Source organism: Anas acuta, chromosome 3, assembly GCF_963932015.1.
Source record: "Anas acuta chromosome 3, bAnaAcu1.1, whole genome shotgun sequence".
In the NCBI taxonomy this organism is placed as follows: domain Eukaryota; kingdom Metazoa; phylum Chordata; class Aves; order Anseriformes; family Anatidae; genus Anas; species Anas acuta.
The window spans coordinates 70752174-70779648 of NC_088981.1; the positions used below are offsets into that span (position 1 = coordinate 70752174).

The 27475-nt window shown below is 39.8% G+C and overlaps 1 protein-coding gene and 1 long non-coding RNA gene across 3 annotated transcripts in view; one reads left to right on the top strand and one right to left on the bottom strand.

Moving 5' to 3' along the window:
• Positions 1 to 8094: 8094 nt before the first annotated feature.
• LOC137854395 (uncharacterized) lies at positions 8095 to 17046 on the top strand. Its single transcript, XR_011095135.1, has 3 exons — positions 8095 to 8310; positions 9567 to 9675; positions 16857 to 17046. It is a non-coding gene; the product is annotated as an uncharacterized lncRNA (long non-coding RNA).
• Positions 10014 to 27475, bottom strand: part of FIG4 (FIG4 phosphoinositide 5-phosphatase) — a 65586-nt gene continuing 48124 nt past the window's right edge. Inside the window, exons 22-23 of one of the 2 annotated variants that reach the window (XM_068677726.1) lie at positions 25919 to 26008; positions 10014 to 13103 (exon numbers count right to left, since the gene is read on the bottom strand). In XM_068677726.1, coding sequence (XP_068533827.1) covers positions 12926 to 13103; positions 25919 to 26008 — 268 coding nt within the window. In that variant the 3' untranslated portion in view covers positions 10014 to 12925. Of the gene's footprint in view, positions 13104 to 16755; positions 16862 to 25918; positions 26009 to 27475 lie in introns of those variants that run through there. The other variant, XM_068677727.1, reaches the window with a different exon arrangement.

Sequence of the window (27475 nt, forward strand, 5' to 3'; positions counted from 1 at the left end):
CTGTTGCCACTGAGAATCAAAGTTGAAAATACAACTACATGCTTGGAAGTGTTTCATAAGTATGACAATTTCTGGTGTATATTTCAGAGCAAAATGCTAATGCATAGGGGCTGTGATGGGTTGAATGCTCTGGTAATTGTTATGCCTCCGTGCACCATATATGACAGATGATGAATAAGGTGTCACAGGATAAAGACTCTAAATTAAGCACATTTTCATAAAGTCATAGAATCACAGAATGATTTGAGCTGGAAGGGACCTTAAAGACCAATCAGTTCCATCCCCCCTGCTGTGGGCAGGGACACCTCCCCCCAGCCCGGGCTGCCCAAAGCCCCATCCAGCCTGGCCTTGAGCACCTCCAGGGATGGGGCACCCACAGCTTCTCTGGGCAACCTGTGTCAGGGCCTCACCGCCCTCTGAGTGAAGGATTTCTTCCAAATATCTAATCTAAATCTACTCTCTTTTCATTTTAAACCATTCCCCCTTGTCCTATCCCTACAATCCCTGACAAAGAGTCCCTCCCCAGCTTTCCTGTAGGCCCCCTTTAGGCACTGGTAGGCTGCTATAAGGTCTCCTCAGAGTCTCCTCTTCTCCAGGCTGAACAACCCCAACTCCCTCAGCTTGTCCTCATAGTAGAGGTGCTCCAGCTCCTTGATCATCCTCGGGGCCCTCCTCTGGACTCATTCTAATGCTTCCATGTCCTTCTTGTGCTGGTGGCCCCAGAGCTGAACACAGCACTCCAGGTGGGGTCTCACAAGAGCAGAGCAGAGGGAGACAATCACCTCCCTCACCTTTCTGGCCATGCTGTTTTGATGTAGCCCAGGGTACTGTTGGCTTTTTGGGCTGCAAGAGCACTTTGCTGGCTCATGTGGAGCTTCTCATCAACCAACATCCCCAGGTCCTTCTCATCAGGGCTGTTCTCAATTTTCAGCTCAAAATAAGTGAAAGGTAAGCCAAACCATTCAAAATGCAAAACGAATGCAAGCCTGTGCTTCCTATTGAGTAACATTAAAAAGAAAATGTCATTTCTGTCATTAACTCTTGATGATTCATACTTAACCTGGGCTATTTCATACTGGGTTTTACTGACATTTTCCACAATGGCCTTTGTCTGGTTCTGGCTAGGTCAACAGTGCCTGTATTCCTTGAAACTAATTGTTAAACTATCGACCAGACACTATTTTCACTGTGATTTCCAAGTCACTAGAAGTCAATTTATCTAAGCAGACTGGCCTTCAGCAATAATGGGACTAACTCCATTTCAGAGAAATATACTCCTTCTTTTTCGGAAGTTAATGATTTTCTTCTCAGATCAATGTATGGTTTATTGAGCTCACTGGTTTGAGAGAAAGTGAAGTTCTTTATTGCCTAAGCAGAAAGTTATTTCGTGCCTGATAAGGCTGAGCCTCGACTCTTTCAACTCAAAAAACTGTCCCTCCAGTGTTCCTGGTAAGGGTCAGGTGGGATAAAATAAGAAAAAATAAGATAGGGAGAACAATTACACCTCAGTCCCAGCAGAACATGAAGTAAATGAAGTGTTCTCCAGACCTGGTGCCTTGTGCCAGAGGATATCAGAAAAACATCTATTTCCTGCTCTCCTTGTGGATGGTTGGTGCAGAAGGCCACAAGTTGCAGCACAGTGGGTTGTTGTGTGGTCTGAAGCAGTGGAGATGGAGGCCATGACTCCACTCACTCAGTTCTGGTCACCTAAACACCAGGCCAAAATTGTGTGGTCAACTGGCAGAGAATAGCACAGAGCAAAGGTTGAGGTGTCTGCAAGAGAAGCAACAGATGGGACTTGGCCCATGCCTAACTCTGTGCACACCACGTACCTCCTGGCCCTTGCAGGACCCTACACGGTAACCCAGGGCACACAGAACTCATCAGCCTCCTTGCACGTATGTGCATTAATCCCCTCCCACAGGCAAAGTCTTTGTACAGTGGCCATCGAGCTGGGGTTTCCGTATGGCTGGGAGCAGAGTAAAATGCTATTTATTTCACAGTAAAGTGCTCCTCATTTTGACCAGCATTGTTGCAGGCTTGATGCTGTGTAACAACCGTTAGCATGAAAGGCAGCTTTCAGGTAGCTGCTCTGTAAGTGTGCAGAGATCAGAATCCGTATTTGATACCAGAAGACTTTATTTTTCTAGGTCACTCACAGACTTTGTAACAACATGTAAGCACTTACATAGGTTTCTTCTTTTCCATACGCCAAACCACTATTTACAAATGTGGAAACTGATGCCAAGGGATTTTATCCATCCCTGCAAATGAACCGGCATCAGCACTGGGAACCAGAGCAAAGACTATAATGTCCTAGCCCAGAGCCATCGCTGGACCACACCGTGTCTGGCAGGAATCCCTCCTACACATCACTGACATTGAAGCCTCCACATTGCCCACTGGTACTAAAACGAAACAGTAGCAGAGCATCTAAGAGTTACTAGTATGCTCATCAGATCAATGTGTAAACAACAGTGCAGGATTCGTTTCATTCCCTGAGAAATGCAGTCACCTACGGACACAGCACTGAGGCATTCTGTTTCCTACACTGGTTTTCTTCATGTTCTGCATCAACACCTAGAAATGACTGGTTTGCTGTCTAGCCACAGGTGACCATCACAAAGTCATTGTTTTCAGATGTCGAGGTAGGAACCGGGTGGAAAACAGAAGTGCACAGACAGCAATTACCAGAGAGCCTGGGATCTGGCCAGGAAGGAGACCATTTCTTTTACAGAGATCTTAGGGAAATTGATTTTGTTGGTTGTGCTTTCTAGAGCACTAAGTAAATGGAAGACAGGATTCACGATGTATCCTTTCAGTTATTCTTACCTAAAATATATTGAAAAATCAATGCTTTCACAGCAGGCAAGAGACGTCTACAGTTCTGGAGATTTCCAGGGTGTTGCTGGAATGATGCCCCTGGTTAAACAATAACCTTGCTGCTGCTGCTCAAAGCAGTGCTGCTGGAAAACATGAGGAAAGTATTACACACACATACAGTATTACATAATTCTCCCAACATTTTAGAAGTCTTTTATGCTAACATTTTAGGGTTTGATGTTCTTACTGAACTCAAAGCAATATTCCCACAATGCTCAATGTGAGAAAGAGCTGGACCTACATATCCACGTCCTTAAAAATGAATTTTTATCTATGAACCAAAGACGAAATTACTGTCATACTTTCCCTTTTTCTGAAGCTGAAGCTCCATGGTAGTCTTTGTAACTGGAGCAACAGGCAGCCCCCTTCATGTTAGTGTCATTTCACATGAAGGATACTCTGTTGGGACTGAACTGCGAGCAATGGCTTTTAAGCACATTAAAGTGAGTAGCAAATCTCCAGAAAACCCTTGCGGTTACTGGAAGAATATCTGAGATGCAGTCTGTGGAGCGTGGCATGCCTACAGGAATAAGCTACTGTAAAAGAGAGGAGGAAGAAAGGAAAGAGGGAGAGAGAATGTGAGTGTGAGGAGGCTTTCCAGCCACATGGGCAAAAAGCACGCAGTCAGCAAAACTCTTTGTAGTGTTGATGGTGTTTTGATGATGTTTTTGTTTTGTACTGGAAAAGCATCCTTCCATGGAAGATAAAAACATTCAACATCAGGGGATTCTGTAGAATCACAGAATGGGTTGGGTTGGAAGGGACCTTAAAGATCCCTGAGTTCCTACCCTCTGCCATGGACAGGGACGCCTCCCACTGGACCAGGTTGCCCAAAGCCCCATCCATCCTGGCCTTGAACACTTCCAGAGATGGGGCATCACTTTCAAGGATGGGGAAGAAAGCTGTACTCTTTAAAATCACCTCCCATCTCTTGCTTTTATCGACCCACAACCCAACACAAGCTGCTGTCACACTGAAAGTACCCATCTCCACTGGCTGTGCTCATGCAGACGCAGCAATGCTTAGTCTGAAGTATGATCATGCAGTTAAGAAGAATGGATTTCGTGACCATTTTTCAGCTTCTGCAACACCGGGCACGTGGGCCCACCTCCTGGTGCCTGGGGGCTGACCATGTGTTGATGATTTCAGGTGGCAGTATGAGAAAATAGAGACATTTGCAGGAGACAGGTCTTTGATGAGATTACAGGAAGAGAACAGCTGTTTTACATTTATGTCTTCCAGGGCTTTTTATGAATAGCCTGTTCCCTTACAAGGATGTAATGAAGTGTCCCTAAAATGATACTTCAGGACTGCACCTGGAGCACTCAGGCCAAACTGCAATTTGAGTCAGTCACAACCTTCGAGAATGTGGAAAGGGTCTTAACTGCCTTTATTACCTGCAGCGTCTATTTCTGCCAAAGTTAATGGCAAAATCACTGAGCATCTGCTGAGGAAAAGGAAAAATTAAACAGAAGGAAAATATACAGAGAAATACACTGAGACTTTTAGTTCCAAGTCAGCTCAAATCTGCAGCCCAGAAATGACAATGAATAAGCAAACTAATGCCTACAGGAAGAATCAGACAAAAATGCATCCTTGACTAAACTTCCCAGCTTCACATCTGCAACTGCAGAGCTGAGAAGGTGAAGGGCAATCCTGTGAACCCTCAGAGCAGGTATGCTGGCCTGGACCCAGGATACCAGAGACATGGAGACAAATTTACAAAATCAGCAATGATGAAAAAATGGCTGTGAATTGGAAGTTGTAAAAAAAAAAATAAAATAAAATGTAAAAAGCCCAACTAAGAAAAAACTGATCCAATAAGATATTTGTGCTATCCACAGTATGCTCCACACCCAGCATTTAATAAATGGGAACATGGAGCAGGCATGCACTGATGATTAAAACAGATGAAGAGATTCAGTGATCTGCCAGGCACACACAGCATTAAACACCTGAAAGCAGGGTATGCTAGGTAGATGAGGGGTCACACAGCGTTTACATGGCAGAGAAGTGAAGGTTCTCCAGTTGTGACCAGTTATTTCTGATGAAATATGAAGGTAGCCTCGTCTTCAGGCCATGGACTCTTTCCTGTGCTGGTGGCCGAGTGATGCTCCCACATGGGTGAGTGCTCAGCAGGCCGCAGAGAAAGCTAACACACTATTCAAACCCAGTCTTTGAAAGTAAAACATCTCATGAGTGGGAAGTGGATGGGTCTCTGGGTTCTCTAAGGGTATAAATGTTACTGGAAAAGCCATTTCATAACAGAATGTTCATCCGAAACCCAAGCCAAGGCAGCAGAAGGAGAACCTGCTGTCAGCAGGCGGAGGGGAAGCTGAGCCAAGCTCTGTGAGTCCCAGGGGGGTCAGGGAGAGCTGGTCCCTGGACAAGGCTGTTGCAAAGTGTAGAGAAGCAACCCCCACCCATCAGCAAAGAAGACACATTTTTGGTTCAAGACTCTGGTCACTGAAACGCTCTGCTGACCCTGAGCAGCCCGATTTTTTGTGCTGGCTAGTAATAGATCACAAGTGCCACATACTCCTGGCGATGTGAGGTTGCCCTGACGTGTCCTGGGCCCTTATTTTGGAGAGGTGCTGTTCCAGAGGTGTGCCTGCCCCTGTCTGGAGTGGCTGAGCCTCAGTGGCAGCCCGGTGCCACCCTGCCTGCATACAACAGCCCTCTCTGAGGCCGTCGCACGGGGCCAGCTGGAGACGCTTGTTAATGAGAACCGCGCGACGCCCAGCGTGACAAATGTGACCTTTGGAAATTCAAATCAGGCTCAGCACATGTATCTCCCAAATGACTGCTGTGACTCCTGTCAGAGTTCACGGGGGTGCGGGGCATCTCTCGGCCGCAGGGCCGTACACGTGCTGCGGCCCAGCAAGGCCTCGGCCCCACGTGGGCCCGCGCGTGGTGGGCCCTCAGCTGGGGCTCCGCAGGGCTTTGTACCGCCAGCCTGCCCGCTTGGCTGACAACGTGAAAGCAGGCGGTGTACTTGTGTACTAGCTCATGTACGGCTAGTCACTCAGTGCCTTTCTGCAGCTCCTAGCAACTGAGTCACGGCCTTCCTCGCTGCTCTTCCTTGCGCATCGTCTTGGTTGTTCCGCACACCTCGCTGAGGTCCAGCCCAGACAGCTCTGGCTCTTCCCTTGTCTGCCCTTTTTCCTTTTCCCCTTTCCTCACCGGGATGTACACTAGCTCTTGCTCACCCCTGGTGTGAAGCCCACTGTAAAGGACTGCCAGCTCCTCCTTAAAATCCTGCTTCTGATATGAAAGGTTTCACTGAGCTGTCCCTCTCTTGCTGAGCAGGAGCTCATGATCCCACAAAACAACTTTCTGTGCTGGGGAGAAGGAAAACAAGAATTCCCAACTGAGCCTTCAGCTTCACAGATGCAGCTTGTGAACATCCTGAGTCTGCTATCCAATAATTTGAACAGGCAAAAACCCGGGAAGAAAGCGGCACAGAGCATTTATTGCCGCTATGGGAGAAGCTATTACAGGATTTCTGGGCTGTGGAGAATGTATGCACACAATGAGATGGGTTTAAATGAGAGTAGAAATGTTACTATTTTCCTTGGTTTCTTCTTTTTCTTTTCCTTTCTCCTCATGTGCTCTACATTGAATTTCCAGGGAAGTATGGAGAAAAATTAAAAAAATAATAATAAAAATTAAACAAATGACTCATTGACGTCAACTCTGAATACATTAGTAATAAAAGAAGCAAAGCAAAGTATTAGTAACACAGATTAGACCAAAAAAAAAAAATTGTATATACTGCTCTCGTAGCATCTTTATCATGCTATTAGAACAATTCTGAGTAATGTTTTTACCATGGTAAATTATTACCTTGGGCCACCTGAATCAGAAATCCCAGGAAAAGTGGACAGGGCCTGTCTGGAACATCGGATGCTGTCAGATGCCACAGACTGGTGACATAAAGAAGCAGGTTTTCTCCCAGACCTTTCTGTCCAGCCTCCTGAGGTGGTGCTGTGTACGAGTAGCCCAGCCAGCTGCTGTATACCTACCGATGGGACCTACCTTCAAACAGAGCATGGTCACGCAGCTTTCCATAGGCATCATCGGTGGTTTCAGTGCAATTCAGGAACTTTGCTCTCTCAGTTTCCCATTATTGAGGCAGAAAATCCTGAAATTAACTATGCAAATGGTGACTCATATAGAGTAATTTTGAATGTATTAGTAACAGGCAAACAAAAGCCCCAGAGTGAAATCAGGGTGGCAGGTTTACCCAAAAGCACACATTTACCTTCACATTGGCAGCTTCCACTAACCGCAGGGAAACTAAAGCACCCCACAGGTCTCTACCAGCATCGGTGAGCAGCAGTGCAGCTACTCACAAGCCAGCAGAGTCTGAGCTGGGCAGGTTGCAGACAGCAGCCACCGCCACGTCCTGCCCTCGGCTTGATCTCCTCACGTGGTTGGGAAAGGATAATGGAAGCTGCATTTTATTGTAGCTTAGAGACATCCACACGCTCACCTTTTAACCCCATTCAGTCAAGACATCCAGGATACGGTAACACGTGCTTTAAGGAATGGGGTAATGGGCTGATTTTAAGCGTGCCAAGTCGCTTTTAAATCTGAGCTTTGCTCACACAAGTCGACATGTACCAACCATCCTCCCGAGGTCAGCAAAAGGGACTCTGAATGTATTCCAGGGTTAAGAGTACTGATGTAATTAGGCAATAGCAAAATCAACATTTGCTTTTTTTTTTCCGTCATTGGGAGAGAACAGAACCCTCCCCTGCGGAACCAGAGCAGCCAGAAGGGACATCGGATGTAGTGTGTGAGTGTGTCCTCACAAAACAGACCCAGCAAGGAGAATTCCCCGCTTGTGCTGGGGACTGAGGAGTGGGAATCGCACTCTAGCTCAAGCCTGCAACATGGTTAATGTTGGTTTTAGCACAGATAACAGCCACAGAAGGTGGCAATGTAAGCCCCAGCCCCGTGCTGATCCCAAGAAGAAGCTCTGGGAGGGAACAGAGGCGTCCAAACTGGAAGGATAAAACACCCCAAGGGACCTAAGCCAGGCCAGTCACTGCACAGTCCCTCACTGGACATGGCTGTGAGCTTCGACATGTGCCGACAGCAGCTCACTGAAACTGGCTGGATCCACTTGCTTGGGAGTACGAGCCAAAAAACACCTCCCTCCCCCTTGGATATCGCCGTGCAGTGGGATGCAGCACGCTGCTACGGCAGGGCCAGGGGCAACCGAAGGGCACTACTCAAAACGCTCTCACTTCCTCAGTCAGAGCAGCTCTCGTCTTCCTCTGGAGGAAAAGATTTAAGTGATGCTTGCAATTTGTTCAAGCACTGACATCCTGTACCCAAGCAGAGCACTTCTCCCAACGTGTTACCGAGACACGGAGAACCCAAGAGAGACAACACGCGCGTCTGGCACCGCCACGGGAGGTAGGAAAACAAGCAGGGCAGCTGATGGCACAGCCGGCCTTTAAAAAGGAGAGAGATGGATTGCTGCAGAAGGATTCAAGGTTTTTCAATGTAATTTTTTTTTTTTTTTTTTTTTTTCAGTAAAAGGATTTAGGGAGTTTTCATTCCAAAAAGGTGGGTATAGAGGGGGAACTGCAACTTGTGGCATGGCTCTGGGTAAGTAAAAGGATTTTGAGCTACAGGTGGTGGAAAAAGGTGAAGGGAAATTAAAAATAATAATACTAACTAAAAATCAGAAGAAACACAGTGAAAATAAGATAGCAATAGGCAACCCTTATGAAAAAGGATTACCTGAATTGGCAGGGAATAGAAAATGAAAGTGCTCTCTTGTGGCCTAGGGTTTTTGAGGGGATTTGGAGGTTGCAGTATGCACACTATCTCCTATGTTCAGTGTGCTACAACAGGAAGACCACAAATGTACACTCTGCTGCTACTGCAGTGCCTAAAAACCTTGCTGGGCTTTAACCCCAGCAGCACAGCTGCTCCTAGAATGGGAAAACACCTAAGGGCCGCCCAAGGTAGCTCATTACATGCCATTTGTCTGTCCTGCCCTTATTACCCCACCTTTTTATTCTGTACAGATGAATACAAAGTAGGGGAATTTAAGCGTTACAGCCAAGCCTTGGTCAGATATGGCAAGAAGCATGTATTGCTCCTCTAGAAATACAGTAATTCATGAAATGCTTGTTTTTCAAGCCTTTTCTCAGTGCTCTTTTACTTGACTCTAGTAGACCGATTAGGGTTTTCTTTGTACCACAAATTTAAGCTCCATTAGGTAACTGCTGAACATCAATATTTGCAAGGGTTGCAATTTTAATGTATGATTTTTTTTTTTCATGAATACTTCATAACATATTGCACTAGTTTCATGTTACTTTTAAATCACCACCAGAAGTGACAAGCTCAATTAGGTTTTTTAAGTATATAAAAGACAGAGGGAGGCATGTGGGAGCCGAGCACATTTTCTCTGTTCCACATCAGTCTCCAGGTGATCACTCGGATTCAAAACATGCCAGCAAATGGAACTTCATACATAATGCAACACTCGTGCAGCTATTGAAGTCACACTGCTTTATCTTCAATGAGCTGTACTTGGGGGTGTGGTTATTCATGGAGTACTGACAGGGTGAAATGCACATGGAGAATGAAATACCTTGAGATTAGCTGCTGTTTCACCTTATGATCTGACAGGTCACATGCTTTGGGATTTATTCTAGTGATGACTGGCCCGTCTGCGAAGGCCAATGTAACCTTCCTAGGATCCCGTGCAAAAATCTCCAAAACTCAACACCAAAATGAGGAGCTACCTTAAACGTTATCTCAGAAGTAAGTACAGCTCTTTTACCATTTCCCCTCTTGTAGCTGAAACAGCGTGCACATTACAAGCATTGTATTTCATGTTTGAGTCTTTCTGGAAAGGAATTTGAGTGAGAGAACAAAGACAGTGAGTGGGTTTTGCAAGTGGGAACAAAACTCTCAAGGACGTGAAAGTACCAACAAAAGTGCTGGGAGTAATTGCTCCAAAAGGCACAAGCATCAGTCTGAGCAGTCACAGAACACAGCTCAAGCTTTTGGACTGGCATCAAGGAAACACTGGCTCAAAAAAGAGAGTCCTAAACCCATGGCTGTGCCTCCTCAATTGACAAGGAAAGAAACTGAAGTCATTATCTCCATGTATACATTTTGGTATTTTATTTCAATGTAGTCTTCAAACACACCAGAACAAATGAAATAAATTTTGGAGGAAAACCCACACGTTTCTCCGAGAGATATTTCTCTTGTCCATATGGATTTATAACATTAAGATGTTTAAGATCATTAGCACTTAGGGTCAAAAAAGCACCATGTTAGTTTTCATTGCCAACACAGCCAATTCTTTGTAACAAATATCTTATAAACAAAAATATATATTACTTTGCACACACTTTCCTCAGCTTCTGAAAGGTAAACAGATTCAGAACTTCTCACATAGCTGACAACTGGAACTTATTCTCACAAGAACAGAATATAGCAAGTACATGCACACCAGCATCTCTGGAATCCTTTGTGCAACTTAATTTGTGTGGGCAATGAACATATTCTCCTTTTCAATTAATGCTTTACATACACAAGGCTGCAGATTTATTCAGACAGTTGAAAATTTGTAATTCAATCAGTGTTAAGCTAGGAGTCCTTGTTTGTGTGTTGTTTTATTTTTTTAAACAAGCCAAGTAAATAGTTGACATCAGCACCCTGAAGTGTTCTTAGCAGTTTCAGTACACTCGTGGTAGAACACACAACCAAGCACCTGAAAATTAATGCCCAATTATCTCATGAAGTAACGAACATGGCTCAAACCACAGTGAAAACTAGTATTTTTGTGTTTGCTTGTTTTTAAAACCTTTTCTAATTGGAAGGAGAAACAAGAGGCAGCTATATATGCTGCAAGATTCAAGGGGATGCTGCTATAGGACTGTCATGGCACAAATTTAGAAAGACACTGAAAAGCATGGCATTGTATTACAGATAATGGGCTGAGATACCATTCGCCTCTCAAAACCGTAAAACCAAAACCCTTTAATCCTTTTTTGCTAAACAGTGTTTGAATTGCTAAAGCCTGAACATATTTTCTCTTAGAGCTGTAAAATTGTTACAATTTCTGTATTTTGCAGCAACTTTAGTTCTTTCACCTATCTGTGGTTAAGTGGCACACTTTCAAGGACAGCTTTTATGAAATTCCAGTATCTACGAGCAACAGAGGTATAAGAAATGTGGTCATCTGCAAAACATCTTTGGAAATAGTTTAAATGCAATAAAAAAAGCATGCATGTGTTTTGTTAGGATAAGGACTCCAGCTCTACATTTTTCCAAAGGAAACATTTATTCTTTCCAAGTATTTTTTCATAATGGACAGGAGAGTTTGGTACTTTTTTGTTGTTGTTGTTTTTGTCTTAGTTTTTGTTTTGTTTTGTTTTTCCAGAGAAAAGAGGTTGCCAGTTGAAATGAAGTATTAGCTGAAGTGTGTTTTCATTCCTGCACCTGCAAAAATACCTTAATTTCTTTCAAAACAATTAACAACAGAATGGACACCATTTGTGGTAGCTTGAGGTACCACATTCTCTAACTGTCCACACACAAATCGTTTCCTGAAACGCACAGACCCCACAAGAAACTTGCATCTCTTTGTTCACTGCATCTCTTTTTTTGTTGAATTACTGACAAAAATGCTACCGACTACATGAAATATGCAAACATATGCAGAATATGTTTGCAGCATGCAGCCAAAAATCTGGAGTAGCTGCCTGCAAGCGACTTACTGTGAACACAAACGTGTTCGCTACATCTAGCATGCAGTTGGCTGACATTCCCCAAATAAGTTATTCAGACTTGGTCCAAAAAATTCTGAAATATGGCCTGTACAAACACGTGGAATAACATAATCTATCAAGGATGCTGTTGTTGCTGCCAGTGTTCCTCAAGGCAGAGGGCTAGAAAGCAGCGTTGGAAATTTTAGCTTGTAATTGCAAGTCATAGGTTTTTGTGTGTGTGGTTTATTTCTTATTTGAGAAAATGTTTTGATCACAAGACCAACTTAAAAAATCTATGTCAAGTACCTGATACCTCTCCACTTCTTACATAGCACTGGACATGATGTTCAGTCTTCCCTAAACCCAACTACTGCTTTCCCTTGCATGACCGTCCCAGCTGATCCAGTCTCTCTACACCACTTAGTGACACTGAGTTGTTAGGAGGCTGCAAGCTTATACCTGGAAGCGTCTTAACTGAGCACAAATATGAGGCTGGAAAGAATATGCTGCAAAAAGGGTAATGCCTGTCATACAGCAAAATGGTCTTGCAACCTCCAAGACTCTAAAGCCAAGAGTGTTCCCTCATTTACAATGTAAGTCAGTGAGTGGTTCACCTCAGAGGCCTACTAGAAACCCACAATAATTATTCACAAGCCATTTCCACCCTGCATGTAGCACAGATTTGTAGCTACTAGAACCAATGAAGTTAATTTGACACAGATTAGAGTTATAATGTTAGTCTAGGTGTAAATTTTGATTTTGACATAAGCAAAAGAAAAAAAAAGCGTGGTTTAAGAAAGCAGCAAAGTGCAAGAAGTCATTTGGGCACTCAATTTGCTAAAAATCTCAAGAAATATCAGAAAACATTTGATTGTAAAAAAGATTGTTGCCATAGAACAAAGAGGAAGAAAAATATTATATTCTGATTCTTATGTACAAATCATTTCATCTCTGCTAGCAAACATAAGAATGTAAGTAATATAAAAACTTAAAAGACAATATTTTCTTTGCCATAAATCACTACGTACCTTTCCGTTATTACAGGTGCTCAAATTATTCACTTAATCTCTTAAAATAACACTTTTCTCTTCCAGCCGAAGAGCAGATATTAAATCACTTTTTCTCCTGTAAAGCATGATACCATAAATGTGCAATAGCAAACCATAATAGATAGAATTGTTAGATAAATAAATTTATTATTGCAAAATAACAAAACTAGATTTCCTTTCCAAAATTATTTTTTATGACCTATCAGTACTGTAGATTTCACATGAGAATCCAGCTTGTATTTAGAGGTATCTGTTTCGAATGTACTCTCTGTACATGAAGAAGTCCTCTTTTCCCAGTGGCTGCATGTTTCCTTTTCCAGCCTGAATGTGCGCATGAAAAATCTCTATTGATTTCCTATCAGCTCTTGGAGGCTGGACTTCGTAAATATTATCTTGAGAAAAGGAGGAGATTGGTATTCTGGAAAAAAAAAAAAAAAAAAAAAAAAAAGATATTCAGAAGTTTAAGTAAAACAACTGCATGATTAAAGAGGAGTAATTATTTTCCTTGAAATATATGTACAAGAATCAATGAAAAGGTAACTTTGCACTTGATAATCTATTTACCTAGATTGTGAACACTACTGCAGACGTCGTAAGACCCGCTTTCCAAGTAGGGTAATTAGGTAAGATGCCACTAATCACACTAAGGATACTTTCTGTACTTTCCTGACTCTGTCCTCATTTTTTCATCCTATCTCAGATCTCCTATGCTCAATAAGCACCCGAGCTGACCTGTGCCATACATTATAGCAGGTAACAGGAAAATGTTATTGAACTACCCACTTAGCAGCAATTATAACAACCAAGTGATTATACTCTAAACCACCAAGCAGAAAGAAGTTAACAGATAAGAAATTTCTATCTAACTATAAAGAAACAGAAAACCTAGTACCAGTAACAGCACTCTATACACTGGGACAAAGGATAATTTATGAAAATATATTTTGGATAGCTTCATAAAATACATGCTATCTTTGAATCCTAATACTTAAACCTACTAATCGTATGAGAGATACATGTAGTCTGAAAGTTTACACGAACCTGAGTATGTCAGACCTTTTCTAAGCACTAATGTGAATCAGACTCACTTATAAGGTAGAAGCTGGTCTTTCAACTGCAACTCTTGAAAACTGCTAAGCCAGCAGGTCAAAGGAAATGATTGCTTCTTCTCTGCTCCAGGCTCAAAAGACCACATGTAGAACACTGTGCCCACTTCAGGGCCCTCCAGTCCAAGACAGACAATGAAATACTTGGATAAGTTCAGTAAAAAAAAACCAACAAGATGGTTAGAGAGCTGGAGCACATGACATGTGAGGAGAGGCTGCAAGTGCTGAGTTTGTTCAGCCCGGAGAAGCTAAGGCCAGCCTCATTGCTGTCTCCAACTACCTAACGGGATGGTGTAGATAGCGTGGAACCAGACTCTTCTTGGAGTGCATGATAAAAAGACAGATTTCAAAAAGGGCATGCAAAATGCAAGGATATTCAAAACTCAAGTGTACGTGGCCCTGAGCAGCCTAATTTGGTCCTGATCCAAACCCTTGCTCAGAGGAGATGACCTCCAGGGTCTTTTCCAATTTATAATATTCTATGGATCTAAGCCAAATTCCTCAGCAGTAATAATGTGTTCTCCACAATCAACTGCAAGGTAGTAACAAAACTATTTATACTCAATACATAATAAATGAATAAACTCTAGAAGTACCTGTGTAGCAAATCATTTTCATTTTAAAGCACTCAGCTATTGTGAAAGCAGTATTCATAAATATACTATGTGCATTTCCCAGCAATATTTTACTAATTTATTTATAAAACACTCCCAGAGTTGAACAGTGTTGATGTTTTACCTGTTTGATAGCAGATCAGTTTGGATTCTGCAACAGAACATCAATGACTAATACACTGACATCTGAAGGCAACCTATGCATTAACTTTTCTTTCTGTCAATACTGTTTGATTTAGTGGAAATCTGATTTTGAAATGAACTCTAAGAAAAAAATATCTGACGGAACTCAGAGTTATCTAGAACATTGCAATGCACCTGTAAATCCTAAGCAGGAGAAATAAATCATTTCTTGGTTATGAAAAAAATGGCATACATGTTTTGAAGAGTTCTCTGAATCATCGTTTTAATATATTTTTAGTCTGTATTTCAGCTGGAAAAGCTAATTTAACTCTTTAGATAGCTATAAAAATATATCTGCTTTATAAATACTCTCTGTAAATGAAGCTGCCAAAGTATTCACTACAACAGGTACTGAACAATCCCTTCTCCAGTATATTCTCCCATATTTCAGCAAACGGGATTGAGAAACTACCTGAGACAAAATTTGAAACTGGGCTACTGTTTCCTGAAAAGTGATTTCCATGGGTGATTTTTCTGATGTCTCTCTGAGACTTATGGAATCCTTTGGGAATACGCTCTACTACTTGGTTGTGTCTGATGCTACGCTCCTTTCATTTGTGATTATGTGCCTTGGTTGTTCATAGCTCTTAGACTGAGAGAAACGGCTGAACACTCATTTGCCTCCTCCACATCACTATTATACAACTAAATGTATTTCATTTCTCCTCACACACTAGTTATTTTCTGATCAACCTCAAAATCTTGTCATTTATGGAGATTTCCAAGGCCTACTACATATTCTTTGATAATGCATTGAGCAAAACTGCATTTAATACCTGAGATTTTTTTCAACTAGCTTTTTCATCTGTCACCTACTACTTTAGTTACCAACGACAAAATTTCTAAAAGCTTCACATTACTTAATAGTGTATTGGAATAATAGCCAGTGGCTGAAAAACAGTCAGAATGCTATTGTTATATATTGTGTTAGCATATGTATACATTTTTGGACTATGAAATTACAGCTGCAACTTCCTATCAAAGCCAATTATTTCCAAAGGTGAACATTAACCAGCCCAAATGCAAGGAAGATTCACATATATTAGCATCATTGCCATACTGCACAGAAACCACAGTCATAACTCACTATCTGGGTGCTCTTCAAGAAACAAGAAGTTACTTCTGTGTGTATAACCTCCTCTTTTAGAGAGAAAATAACAGTGAATAGTGCTTTTGAAGAATTGGGGCACTCAAACGATGGCACAGCTCTTCTATAAATGAAACACAGCAACGTTCTTCTAGTTGTGCTATGACCAGGAACTAATGTTTGCAAGGTCAATTTGGAAAAAGCCCCACTTATTCCCAGTCGACTGGAAGAGAAGTTTGAAGAAAAACTTCCAGTACAACAGCCAGCGAGTATCAGCCATTCCAAACTACCCAACATTTATACTGTAACAGCAACCATTTGATTTCCAGAGATTTTGAATTGAATTGTTATGATAACATGGTCTAACATTACTAGCATTTTTTATAACTTAAATAGAAATACCACCACTTATTTGAAATATAGTTTGAAGGAATGAAGTTACAGGACAAAAAAAACCTTTGGTTTTAAACAAGATGGGACTACAACAGAAGTTTCCTTTCAAGCCCTTCTGACCATCTCCTCAAACTAATCAAGTAATTTGTATTATACTCCCTTCCTATGAAATACAATAAATTGACTAGCAATATGAACTAGTTTTATGAAAAAGTGAAATACAACTGCATAGATTTAATATTATAATGCAAAAAAAAAAAAAATCATCTAGGAACTGAAGACAAACATTGGACTTGCAAAAGGTTTATACACATAAACCATGATACTTCCTGATTTTACTGAGTTCTTACCAAGTATAGTGCAAATTTAAAACATGTACAGTTGTGCTTTCTCTCTTAGGACTATGCTGAATGGCACAGAATATTGATTGTTTAGTTGTTACAACTACAGCATCCAAACAGAATATGACATTTAACTGAAAATCAAGCCTTCCCTGACTATTATTCAATGAAAGGTGCCTTAGAGGATACTGCGCTCTTCATCTACACATCTTAAAACATGTAGTATTTATGTAATGCAATTCTAAGCACACTGCATAGCTTTCAGCAGAGAGGTCAGCCTCTCATCTTACTGTCACTTCTGGACCACTACTCCTCAGAGCTACAGACGTTACATCAAAAACTGTCCTACTACAGTCCTAGTGCATAAGGAAGAACAAACAGAAGAAGCAAAGCTGCTCTTAATGGTTTTCTCCTCTTTCTCTGCTTTTCATTGTATGCTTCTCCCAGGATCTCTGCGAGGGAAAGGGGAAGTCATTCAAACACACGTCCCTCAGATCTAAACACCAGGGAAGAAGAGTGAAGTGTGGAAAATGACACCTCTAATTCTTTGTTACTCTTACTTATTGTACACAGAGTTTGTTGTAAGGAAAATCAGTCAGTGCATTTCCAGTCTGGACTTCTCTTCCCAAAAGTAATCGATGCATCAGCTCCAGCCCCAAATTTCCACATCATCATTGAAATGTGCTTATTCCAGGCTATAACCAGCTAATTTTCAGCAACATATCAAGAAACTGCTCTGACTTATATTGGACTTTAATGGTTACGTGGGATGGTTGCAATTTAGTGTCTTAGTGACACCACTGTTGGCTGCAAAAGTAGCTGTACTAAAAATGAACCAGGACAGCTCTCTCTTTTTAGGCACTCAACTGCACTATGTGTACAATGCACATTTCTGTTGGATCTTTAAAACAGGAGAACATATGAGCTGGCCAGTGCCAGCTCACAGCTAATCGAACTTGGCTCTGGGCTCACATCATTTATACCATAACCGTACTTCACCAGTTGGTCTAGTATTACTATAGTAAAGCGTGTATTAAAAATTCCTGCTCTGCTCCATGTTCTCTGTATAAAATGTATTTTATCTGAGTGGAGGAAAGGGGAGGAAGCTTTATCCTAGGTATCTTAGCAACATTGCAGTGCATTCAAAAAGGTGAATGCAGTGTTTTAAAATCAAAATGTAATTGTCCATTCTTTACAATTTAATTACCAAATGCTGATCAATTCAATCATAAATTTGGTAGAAACTTTAAAATGCAGAGTTGTGTGGACAATTCCATTAGATGCTGCAATGTCTAATAAGTTAGATTTTACATGTACTGTAATCGGAATAAAAATTTAGTGTAAACAGGGTAAAAAGGAGTGTGCACAAAAGGCAGCACACCATTACTGCCATAATAAGTATTAAAATTATTCCTTAAATCACTAACTTCTGAGGCATTAGATATTAAAAAGTGATTACAATGTAAGTTCTGAGAAATAATGCCTCTTATAGGAGGAATTACAACAAGTATTTCTTTATGAGCCAATCACGAGTTCCCAAGCAGATAAAATTCTGACCCAATTTTGAATACTGCAATTTAGTTTTGTTCAGCTATGATTATCACAGCTGAGAAAACAATCTAAAATCTATTTCTACTCTTAGAATAGGAGAGAGAGAATAAGCGTTCACTTTTAAGAGGCAAAGATGAAAAAAAAAATTTACTAATTGCTGGTACTGTGGCTGGTAATTTCTGAGAAAATATAGCCACTGCATGTTGCTCAGGTCTGTGTTATGCAGCTCTTGGTGTTGAATGTTAATTTTTTTTGCAAGTTTCTCCAGGCTCTGATTTTTGGAGCATATTGTTTCTATGCAAGGTTATGTTTCAACGCTGATAGACATTGTATTAGTTTCCCTAAGGAATCAGGAATCTGTGGAGGAACAGATCTACTCTTGGTCTTAGGGCAAAAGATGTTACTCTGAAAGATGTAATGCTTGAAACATAAACCTAACTTAAACATAAACATTACTGCAAGTAACTTCAAGATAAGACTCTGGTCCTTCCACAGTTGTACTTGTTTTAGAACCTCTATAAAAACCCCGTGTCTATGCAAAGTAAAATGTTTTCATGTTAAATGACATGAAAAATATTACATATCGTACATTTTCAAATCTTACAATACTGTAATGTTCTGTCAAACTACAAATTGAAGGGCAGAATTCTCTGCAGGTGTTTTACAGATGTTCTAGGAAGCCTGGTCAAAGTACTCATCACTACAAGCACTACAGGAAAAAAAAAAAAAAAAAGACAAAAATCATCACCAGCAATGTCAGTTATAAATTCATTGGTCATCCGCAGAGTTTGTCTGAATATCTAAGATCAGTTTGCTAGGTTGTATCACAGAAACATTTGTCTGTTCTAGAATTAAACATGCGTAGCTAAAGAATTTGCAAAAAAAAATGAAGTTTTACTGCACAGAATGTATTCTTGTTCTTCCTTATTTTAAATTGTACCGTGATTCCTGTCAAGGCTTCTTAATCTCAGAATTCTGTTGTACTACACTGGAACGTAAACTAATAATAAAATGTGTATTTTGATGCTTTTCTTAAACAACACAAAGCTCTTATTTCAAAAGAGTTGAAACTTGTGTGGATTTCACCCTCTGCTATTACACTCTCACCAAATCAGCATTTTGTTTTATTTTTCATTAATAAACCGCATGAATAACATTGTGGAAATTCAACTTTTCTTTCCATTTTTTTCCCCAGAGTGGCTGTTTCTTCTAAGCCTCACTAACATATTCTTCCAGTTGATTAGAACACACTAACGTGGGTGTTTTTCAGTATTAGTACCAAACACTAGTCCATCTATATTTATATCTAAGTGCTTGTAAAGTAGACTGCTTTTCAAAGCACCCACAGCTTCTGCAGATATTTACCTAGTTTAAAGCATTCAAGCTGAACCTCTAGCAATGGCATTTAACACCAGAACACTGTGATAACAATATCATTATCTAGCACCGAAAGGTGATACCTCCTCAAATGTAGCTGGCCTGCTTAGTCTGCTAGAAACTGAGCATTATTAAGCAAAACCAAAACATAACAAAACCCACTACACTAATTTGATGTTTTTTCTCTTTATTGAATTGTTTCTAAAGACATGACATTTCTGAAGCACTTGTGAGTCAAAGTCACTTCCTTAGACTTCGTGAAACTTGGACAACAAAGTGTATTTTGAGCATTTAGTTTCTTAAATCTCAATTTTCAACATGCTAAAAATGCTTTGAGAGAACGTCAGCTTCATGCATGCCAATTTTGATTAATAACCCCACAAGAAGCAACGGGCACAAACTGAAACACAGGAAGTTCCATCTAAATATGAGGGGGCACTGCTTTACTGTGAGGGTGACAGAGCACCAGCACAGATTGCCCAGAGAGGTTGTGGGGCCTCCTTCTCTGGAGATATTCAAAACCTGCCTGGATGCCATCCTGCGCAATGTGCTCTAGGTGATCCTTCTTGGCAGGGGCATTGGACTAGAGGATCTTCAGAGGTCCCTTCCAACCTCAGCCATTCTGTGATATTAAACTGGAGATGTTTATGGAGTGCTTGTATTATCCAGTCATTTAATTAAAGGCATTTATCTAACATTATTCATGTAAAAATCTAATCTGATGAATAGGTTTAATAACAGTAGAGTCGCAAAGAACAGCATGTTATTTAGGACTAGGCTATCATATATCCCTGAGAGATCTGTATTTCTATGTCCTCCCAATGAAAATTACACAGATAGGAATGCAAACTCCATGTCCTGAATGACAGCACCCTTGAAATGCAAAGAGTTAGAGCAATTACTTTCATCCCACTTGTGACCAGGCTTCATTGTGTTATCATCCCACTAAGAGTAGTATTGTCTCTACAGTAAAAGAAGATATGGTTATAGCAAACATACAGCTATAGCTTCAGCTTCAGCAAAGATGTTTCACACTTTGAAGAAGTGGTGCATGGACTGCTTAGCTCACAAGTACAGCAGTCACCAGAAAGCCACTAGATTAGTTCTCCTCAAGTCCTAAAGAGTATCTGAAGGAGACAAAGCATACTCTATACCCTTGTTTGAATCCTAAGTAAATAGATCTGATCTACAAAACTCTGGCAAATCTAGTTGCTTGTTTGTTTGTTTCCCAGAAATGATATCCCCTTAAATTGCTTGCTGAGCTTTTGAAAAAGCCTTCAACATTTTCTTCCTTCTTTATGCAGCATTTCCTACACACAACAAAATTTCAGTCAGTCTTCAGGAGGGGAGAGGACTGAAAAAATAGGAAACCTCCTCTGTCCATTAGCATATACTACTGCAAGTTGTTTCTTGAAGAATTGACCAGTAGCAAAACCTGGACTGCATCAAGGTCCCTGAGGAATCACCTGAAACTCTTACAGCATGCACAGCTTCAAATATTAGTGAAAGAAAAGACTCTCTTTTCAGTTATACATCCAAATGAGGATTTTACGATCCAAATTAGAAGCAGCTTCTCCAAAGTGCAGACAAGGAATATGAAAGAAGGTTACAACACTTGATACAGAAGGGTGATCTCTGAGGCAAGATGATTTTTTTAAAGTTGGGATGATTTATGCCGACCACACTAATTCAAAATGTAAAGATTAATCAAGACAGAGGAACCAGGAGATAGGACAGGACAAAACAAGGCAGCTACCCAAAGAACTCACTCATGCACACTCTAAAAACAAAAAACAAAAAAATGGGAGGGGAGAGAAGAGGTGGCCACTGAAAGGGACCTAGACAAGCTTGAGAAGTGAGCCCATGTGAACTCAATGAGGTTCAGCAAATCCAAGAACAAGGTGTTGCACCTGGGTCAGGGCAATCCCAGACAGGTGATTAAGGAGGCTTAAAAAAGGGCTTAGAGGGGGCTTATAAAAAAGATGGTGAGCAACTTTTTTACACAGGCAGATAGCAATAGGATAAGGAGAAACTGTTTTAAACTAAAAGAGAGGAGTATTTCAATTAGATGTTAGGAGGAAATTTCTTATTCAGAGGGTGGTGGGGCACTGGCACAGGTTGCCCAGAGAAGCTGTGGATGCCCCATCCCTGGAAGTGCTCCAGTTCAGGTTGGATGGGCCCTGGGCAACCTGGTCTGATGAGGGGCATCCCTGCCCATGGCAGGGGGTTGCAACTCAATAATCTTTAAGGTCCCTTCCAACCCAAGCCATTCTGTGATTCTGTATGACAACTACAACCAAAATCTGAATGATTTTGGAGCACCACACCAGAGACTCACTGTTAGATGTTGTCTCAGCAGCTCATTCTGCACATTCAAAATAAAAGGAGGAAATAATCTAGTTAATAAACGAAACACTGTGAGAGAAAGGGCATGATCCCTGGCTCATGATAGTACATGTTGTACTACAGGAGTGAAAAGACTGTAGCTCTTACTGAAGTTATAGGAAATGCTCATTATTTTATATGATCAGTGCTTATAATGGAACCATCTAGTGTAATTATTTCCGATATAAAAGAGAACAATGTATTACTCCTCAATGAATGCTATACTCAAATGCATAGGGGAAAGTACTATCTTTTGACTTATGCAGTAAGTCTACTAATAATTAGGCAAATGATAAGGATGTTACTGAAGATGACATTACCTTAATGTAATCAGGATATGAGCTTATAATTTCTAAAAAGTTACTTGTTGACTAATTAATTATGAATGTGCTTTACTTTGGCCTTTGTTCCCACAGCAGTGTCAAGAAACCATTTAGATATATAGCAAAGGTTTCATGTAAAAAATAAATATACTAACCATTCTTCAGATCCCTTATTCATTTACTTCTGCCTTTCAAGATAAGGTCTGCCCCCCCACAAGAACTCCTCAAGAACTCCTGAGATTTAAAAACATAGCAAGATGACACACTCAATAACAACTGTTTTTTCTGTGCAGTTATATGGAAGTGATGCCATGTCTACTTAGCAAATTTAACATTATTTTTTTTTTCTAATCCTCCCAGAAACAGACATTATAAAAACAAATTCATACGGAACTACTGAACGAACAAGACAATTGCTCTAAACAGAGGTAACCAGCTCTCAAAAGTAACAGCTTTCAAAAGTAGCTAGGGCTGTAAAACACTCCATTAGAATTACAAAATGTTCTGCTGTATTTTTACTTTAATATTTTGAAGTGGTATTATCTGATTAAAAATACTCCAGTAAAACATTCAGTAAGTTAACAGAAATTGAAAATTACGCATTTAACTTCAAGAGAATTTTGAAAGCACGGACTACAAGATACATCTTTGAAGAAGGTCCATTTTCTAAAGATTTAAGGAGAACACAGCTCTGAACCATACTGCAGGCATCACTGAATTATTCTCCTACTTGAGCTTCATCAATGCCCTGCATAACAAAATAGGATAATAGATGTATGTGGATTAATTAAAGTTGGTGTAAGCATTGTTGCTGTATTGCATACGCCACAATGTACAGAGGCACTGAAAACACCTTGTACCCTGATGTATGCAACCAGCTAGCTGCTCTTCATTAAAGCATATCTACACTCTTCTCCAGAAGTGCTACAGTGAATCAAAACACTCAATTCCTTGTTCAAGAGGAAATCAAATTTCTAGCACTCCTAGATTATTTTTATCACACTGCAGGGAGTACTAGGAAACTAGGTACAGGTGCATGGTGTCAGCCAACAGCAATTATACCACAGTACTCAACAAAGTCTTTCTTCAGATACACCATAATACATTGTACTAAAAGAATCACATTTGTCCTTGTTCAAGGGTCCATTTTTTGCTTCTAATCTATACTTGCAGTTTCTAAATTTAGGCCAGAAGCTTCTTTTCTTCGTTATTTCTAAAGTGCATATTCACGTTCATAAATGTGCTAATAAAATGTGCTCTACGAAATCAATTTGATCCTTAGCAGTATACATGATATCTAATCTACTGGTTCAAATACTTAAAACACACACCTTCAGTAATAGTAAATTAAGAAATATTTATATCGGCTTTATGTAGTTGATACATACAAATGGCCACAGGATTTAAGGCTGTGAGCTCTTTTACAATCTAAAAAGGATATGAATAAAAGATTTTCTTGAAAAGTGTGGAAACGACATAGATGCAAAAATTAATCATGCATAGGACATTTATATAACTGTATTCTATCTTACTGCTGATAAGAAACAAAAGTTTTAGACTGAGTACTTCAGTTTACTATTAAAAAGACTGCGGTTTAATTGCATTTTTATCTGCAAGGAACTACTGGAGAATGATTTTTTTTTCCATTTTAAAATGTACCTAACACCATTTTTTTCGATATCTTGAAGAACTACTGGAGACATAAGGGAACATACAGCCCAACAAAATGCAAGATGTGCCTCAGCTGCTGGTACTGAAAACTCTCCCTCAGCCTAATCTTGAGCTTAATATGTTTATACTATTTTATGTCTAAAAGGTTACTATTCTCCAAGGAAATTTCTGATTCAGAGCACCAATTCAAATACTAGCACACAGGAAGAAAGCTTCAGTGTTCCAGAATTGAACAACATGCTTTAAAGGAATGGCTACATCTATGACTTTTCTTGAAAGAACATTCTGTTGCCATCCAAACAGTACTTCAAAGTTTTTAAGAAGTTGCAAAACAAAAGATTAAGGTTTTTCTTTCTTTCTCTTTCTTTCTTTTTTTTTTTTTTTTTAAGCTGTACAAACATAGACTTTCAGGAAAACAAACAAACAAACAAAGCCAACTACCAGCTATAAAATACCCTGTTTCCTCTCAGATCTGCACAGAACAAATTATGTAGAGTTGGCAGAGAAAGATGAGCTGTATGATTTTAGTAGGAGGAGTGACAGGAGGCACAGATTTGCGTGCTCTATGACTTTGACACTTTCACAATACAGATATGCAAGGAAATTACACTTGAGAAAAGAATAAAAAGAATGTCTGACTCCATCCATCTGCCATCACAATTATATGCATGGATTCTTTTTATTGTGTTCATTTTACAGCAGTGGAGCATGGGAAACAATTTACTCTAAGTTAAGGGGGGCAAGAAAGGAATCACAGAATGGCTCGGGTTGGAAGGGACCTTAAAAACCATCCAGTTCCAACCTCCTGCCATGAGCAGGGATGCCACCCACTAGGTCAGGTTGCTCAGGGCCTCATCCAACTTTGTCTTGAAGACCGCCAGGGATGGGGCATCCCAACCTGAATGATCGTCTCCTACAACTGTCAAAAACACACTGGGAGATTTTGCAATTACACAAACAGAATCACCTTTGTTCAAAGCAAAAATATTCCTATTGTTATGAAATGATTTCTTAATAACTGTTTCCTTTCAAAACACTCTGAGTTGTTCCTTCATGTTTAAAAACAATTTTACAGTTTGCCAAGCTAGCTTACTATTTTAATACCCATCAGATATAATTCATTATAAAACTACAGACATATTCACCTACAAAGTGTAAGCTTATTAATGATGAACAAGGCACAGTGGTGCCATCAATTTAAGTATATATAATATCAAGTGACTAAGAACTGATATTAGGTAGTATTTATCTTACACACAATAATAGATCTGTTCCATGGTATCCTGCTCCCTCATTAGACACCCACAGTCTTTATTCCTGCTCAGGCAAGAGCCATGTTCAGGCTTTCCCCACTTCATCAGCACACAGGGAATGGACTACAGGGAGTGCAGGAAACAAAGCTGAGGTGTCTGTACATCAGTGGATTGCTCTAGAGGTCTGTAGTCCTATGGAGTGGCAATGCTGTCAGGCAAGAGGTACCCAGAAACACGAGCAAGTAAAAGCCTGCCCTGGTGAAACTTTAAGCAGCCTACAGTACAGGGAGATTTCAACTGGGAAGTTAGGAGCTGATCATCTAAACGTCATGACCAGCATCAATAATAGTATGATTCTTGAATAACATCATGATCCAATGTTTTTAGTATTAAGAAAAGATTCAAATGATCTGTCCTGGCACTAGAGGACATTCTTGTACAGTGATAATCAATTCATAATCACAAACAGTTACATTCCCTATCTCAGTATAAATTAAATAGGTATGCCTATTATAACTTTATTTTTCAGCTTAAGGGAAAATTAAAAAAAATAATACATAGAAGTTACTCCAAATATCCCTACAGAGTGATACTCCTACCATCCTACCTCAATTGCCTGGCTTTGTTGAATATGGCCCTTGTGTGAATCTTTTGGGATTAAAGTATTCAAGCAGTGCTTTGTTGACAGGAAGAATTTTGACCTTGATTTTCCCTTTCCTGAGGAAAATGTCGTGGATTTTAATTGTTCAAATAACATTTATGCAGACTCAACATGCTCTTTTGTTGGAATGCACTGCATACTGATTTACGAAATATGAACCTGATTCTTCATGCTATGCAATGAATCCTCAACAGAAGTATGGCTCTATAACATCAAATTTACCAGACAATTTTTTAGGTCTAATAACAAAAGTAAATACAAATAGGCTAAAAGAAAAAGAATACTTACAAATTTATAACTCTATCCAAGTGGAGTTTTGTGCAAAATTGCTGGCTGCTCTTGTCTGGTTTATGTTGACTCTGTCCCAGCTGAACAAATCTGGCAAAAACAGTAGAGTACATAGGAGAAAATGAATGAACTATCTCCCAAAAACCTCAACAGATGAAAGAAAGTGACACAAACAACGAGTCTTTAAGTAAATACATGCAAGTCACTGATGAAAACCTACGCTTGTGGTAAATAAGAGGTAGTTTTAAAACCTCACAACAGGTGCATGTGAATACTCAACAGCTTCTTTTAGCTTGAAAAAAGTTTGCCTATTAAATTAATAATCACGTAGGAATTCAAGGGCCAGAAACAGGCCTCTGCTCCTACAAAACAGCCCACAACAGTCACCTCCTATGTCTTCTTCAAAGCAATCAGTCAGTTGGGTAACCTACGGTAAAAGTCAACACAAGAGACAGAAAGTCCCTCAAGAAGTTTCAGATTTAAGTCAGCCCTCAGACAAACTCAATCTAGTCCATTCAGGTGAAATGGTGGCAGTCCAGTTCACAAGCACAACCTTTTGGGAGAATTTCCCCATCTCCATGTGTTTGCTGGAAGACATCGAAGACGTAAAATACTTTATTTTTGTTTGTTTGTTTTGTTTTTCCCTCTTGGTAATCAATTGGAAGGAAATAGAGAAAAAAAAAGTTAATTCCTAGTCTAGTAAGACAAGTCAAAGTGTTTCAAAAATGAGTGTGTACTTAACTCACATTTAAACTCAATTTGTCCACTCTCTAAAACTGTGCTACTGAAGATATGTTAGTTGTGATCTTAATTCAATTTTCTAAGGCGGAGTTTCTTTTTAAATAGTAAAATCCCATTTAACTTAAAGATAGGCTTATTCTATTTCAGAAATATTTACTTCATTTTAACAGGGGACAATAAACAGTGCAAAAGCAATTACAAGGAATAGTACCCAGAAGACAACGGAATAATACATTCCCAAACAACTGATTGTGGCTTTTTTTTTCTGTTCCATTCAGATTCTGTACTTTAGAAATGAAAACAGCAGAAAACTGCAACATTCAATTTCTAGATAGGAGAATTAGCAGAGGAAATAAAGATCTTCTTAAATATCTTCTAGTGCAGGAGCCTGCTACTGAACTAAAGTGAAAAAAATGTTTGTTTGAAAACAAATAAGGGCAAACTAAAGGTGTATTTTCATGAATTGCTTCAAATTATCCAATATTCTGAAACATATGAGGCCCAAATTAATACAAATTACCAGACTTCAATAAGATACGATGCATAGCTGATCTGCAGTATAAACCTTCAATTTGTTTCTATTTTGATGAGAATTAACACAAATTATATCATGAAAATGCACTGAACAGATTCGAATTATTTTTCATTTGCATATATACTTTATATGTATCAGTTAACATAAAGTAACTTATCCTGAGGTACTTTATATCTATGAGTCCTCAGAGAGTAATAACCTGATGATGCTAACAAAGACAAAAATATGCAACATGTCCAACAATGTCAAGTAGAGCCAGGATCTTCTATCTCCGTTTCCAT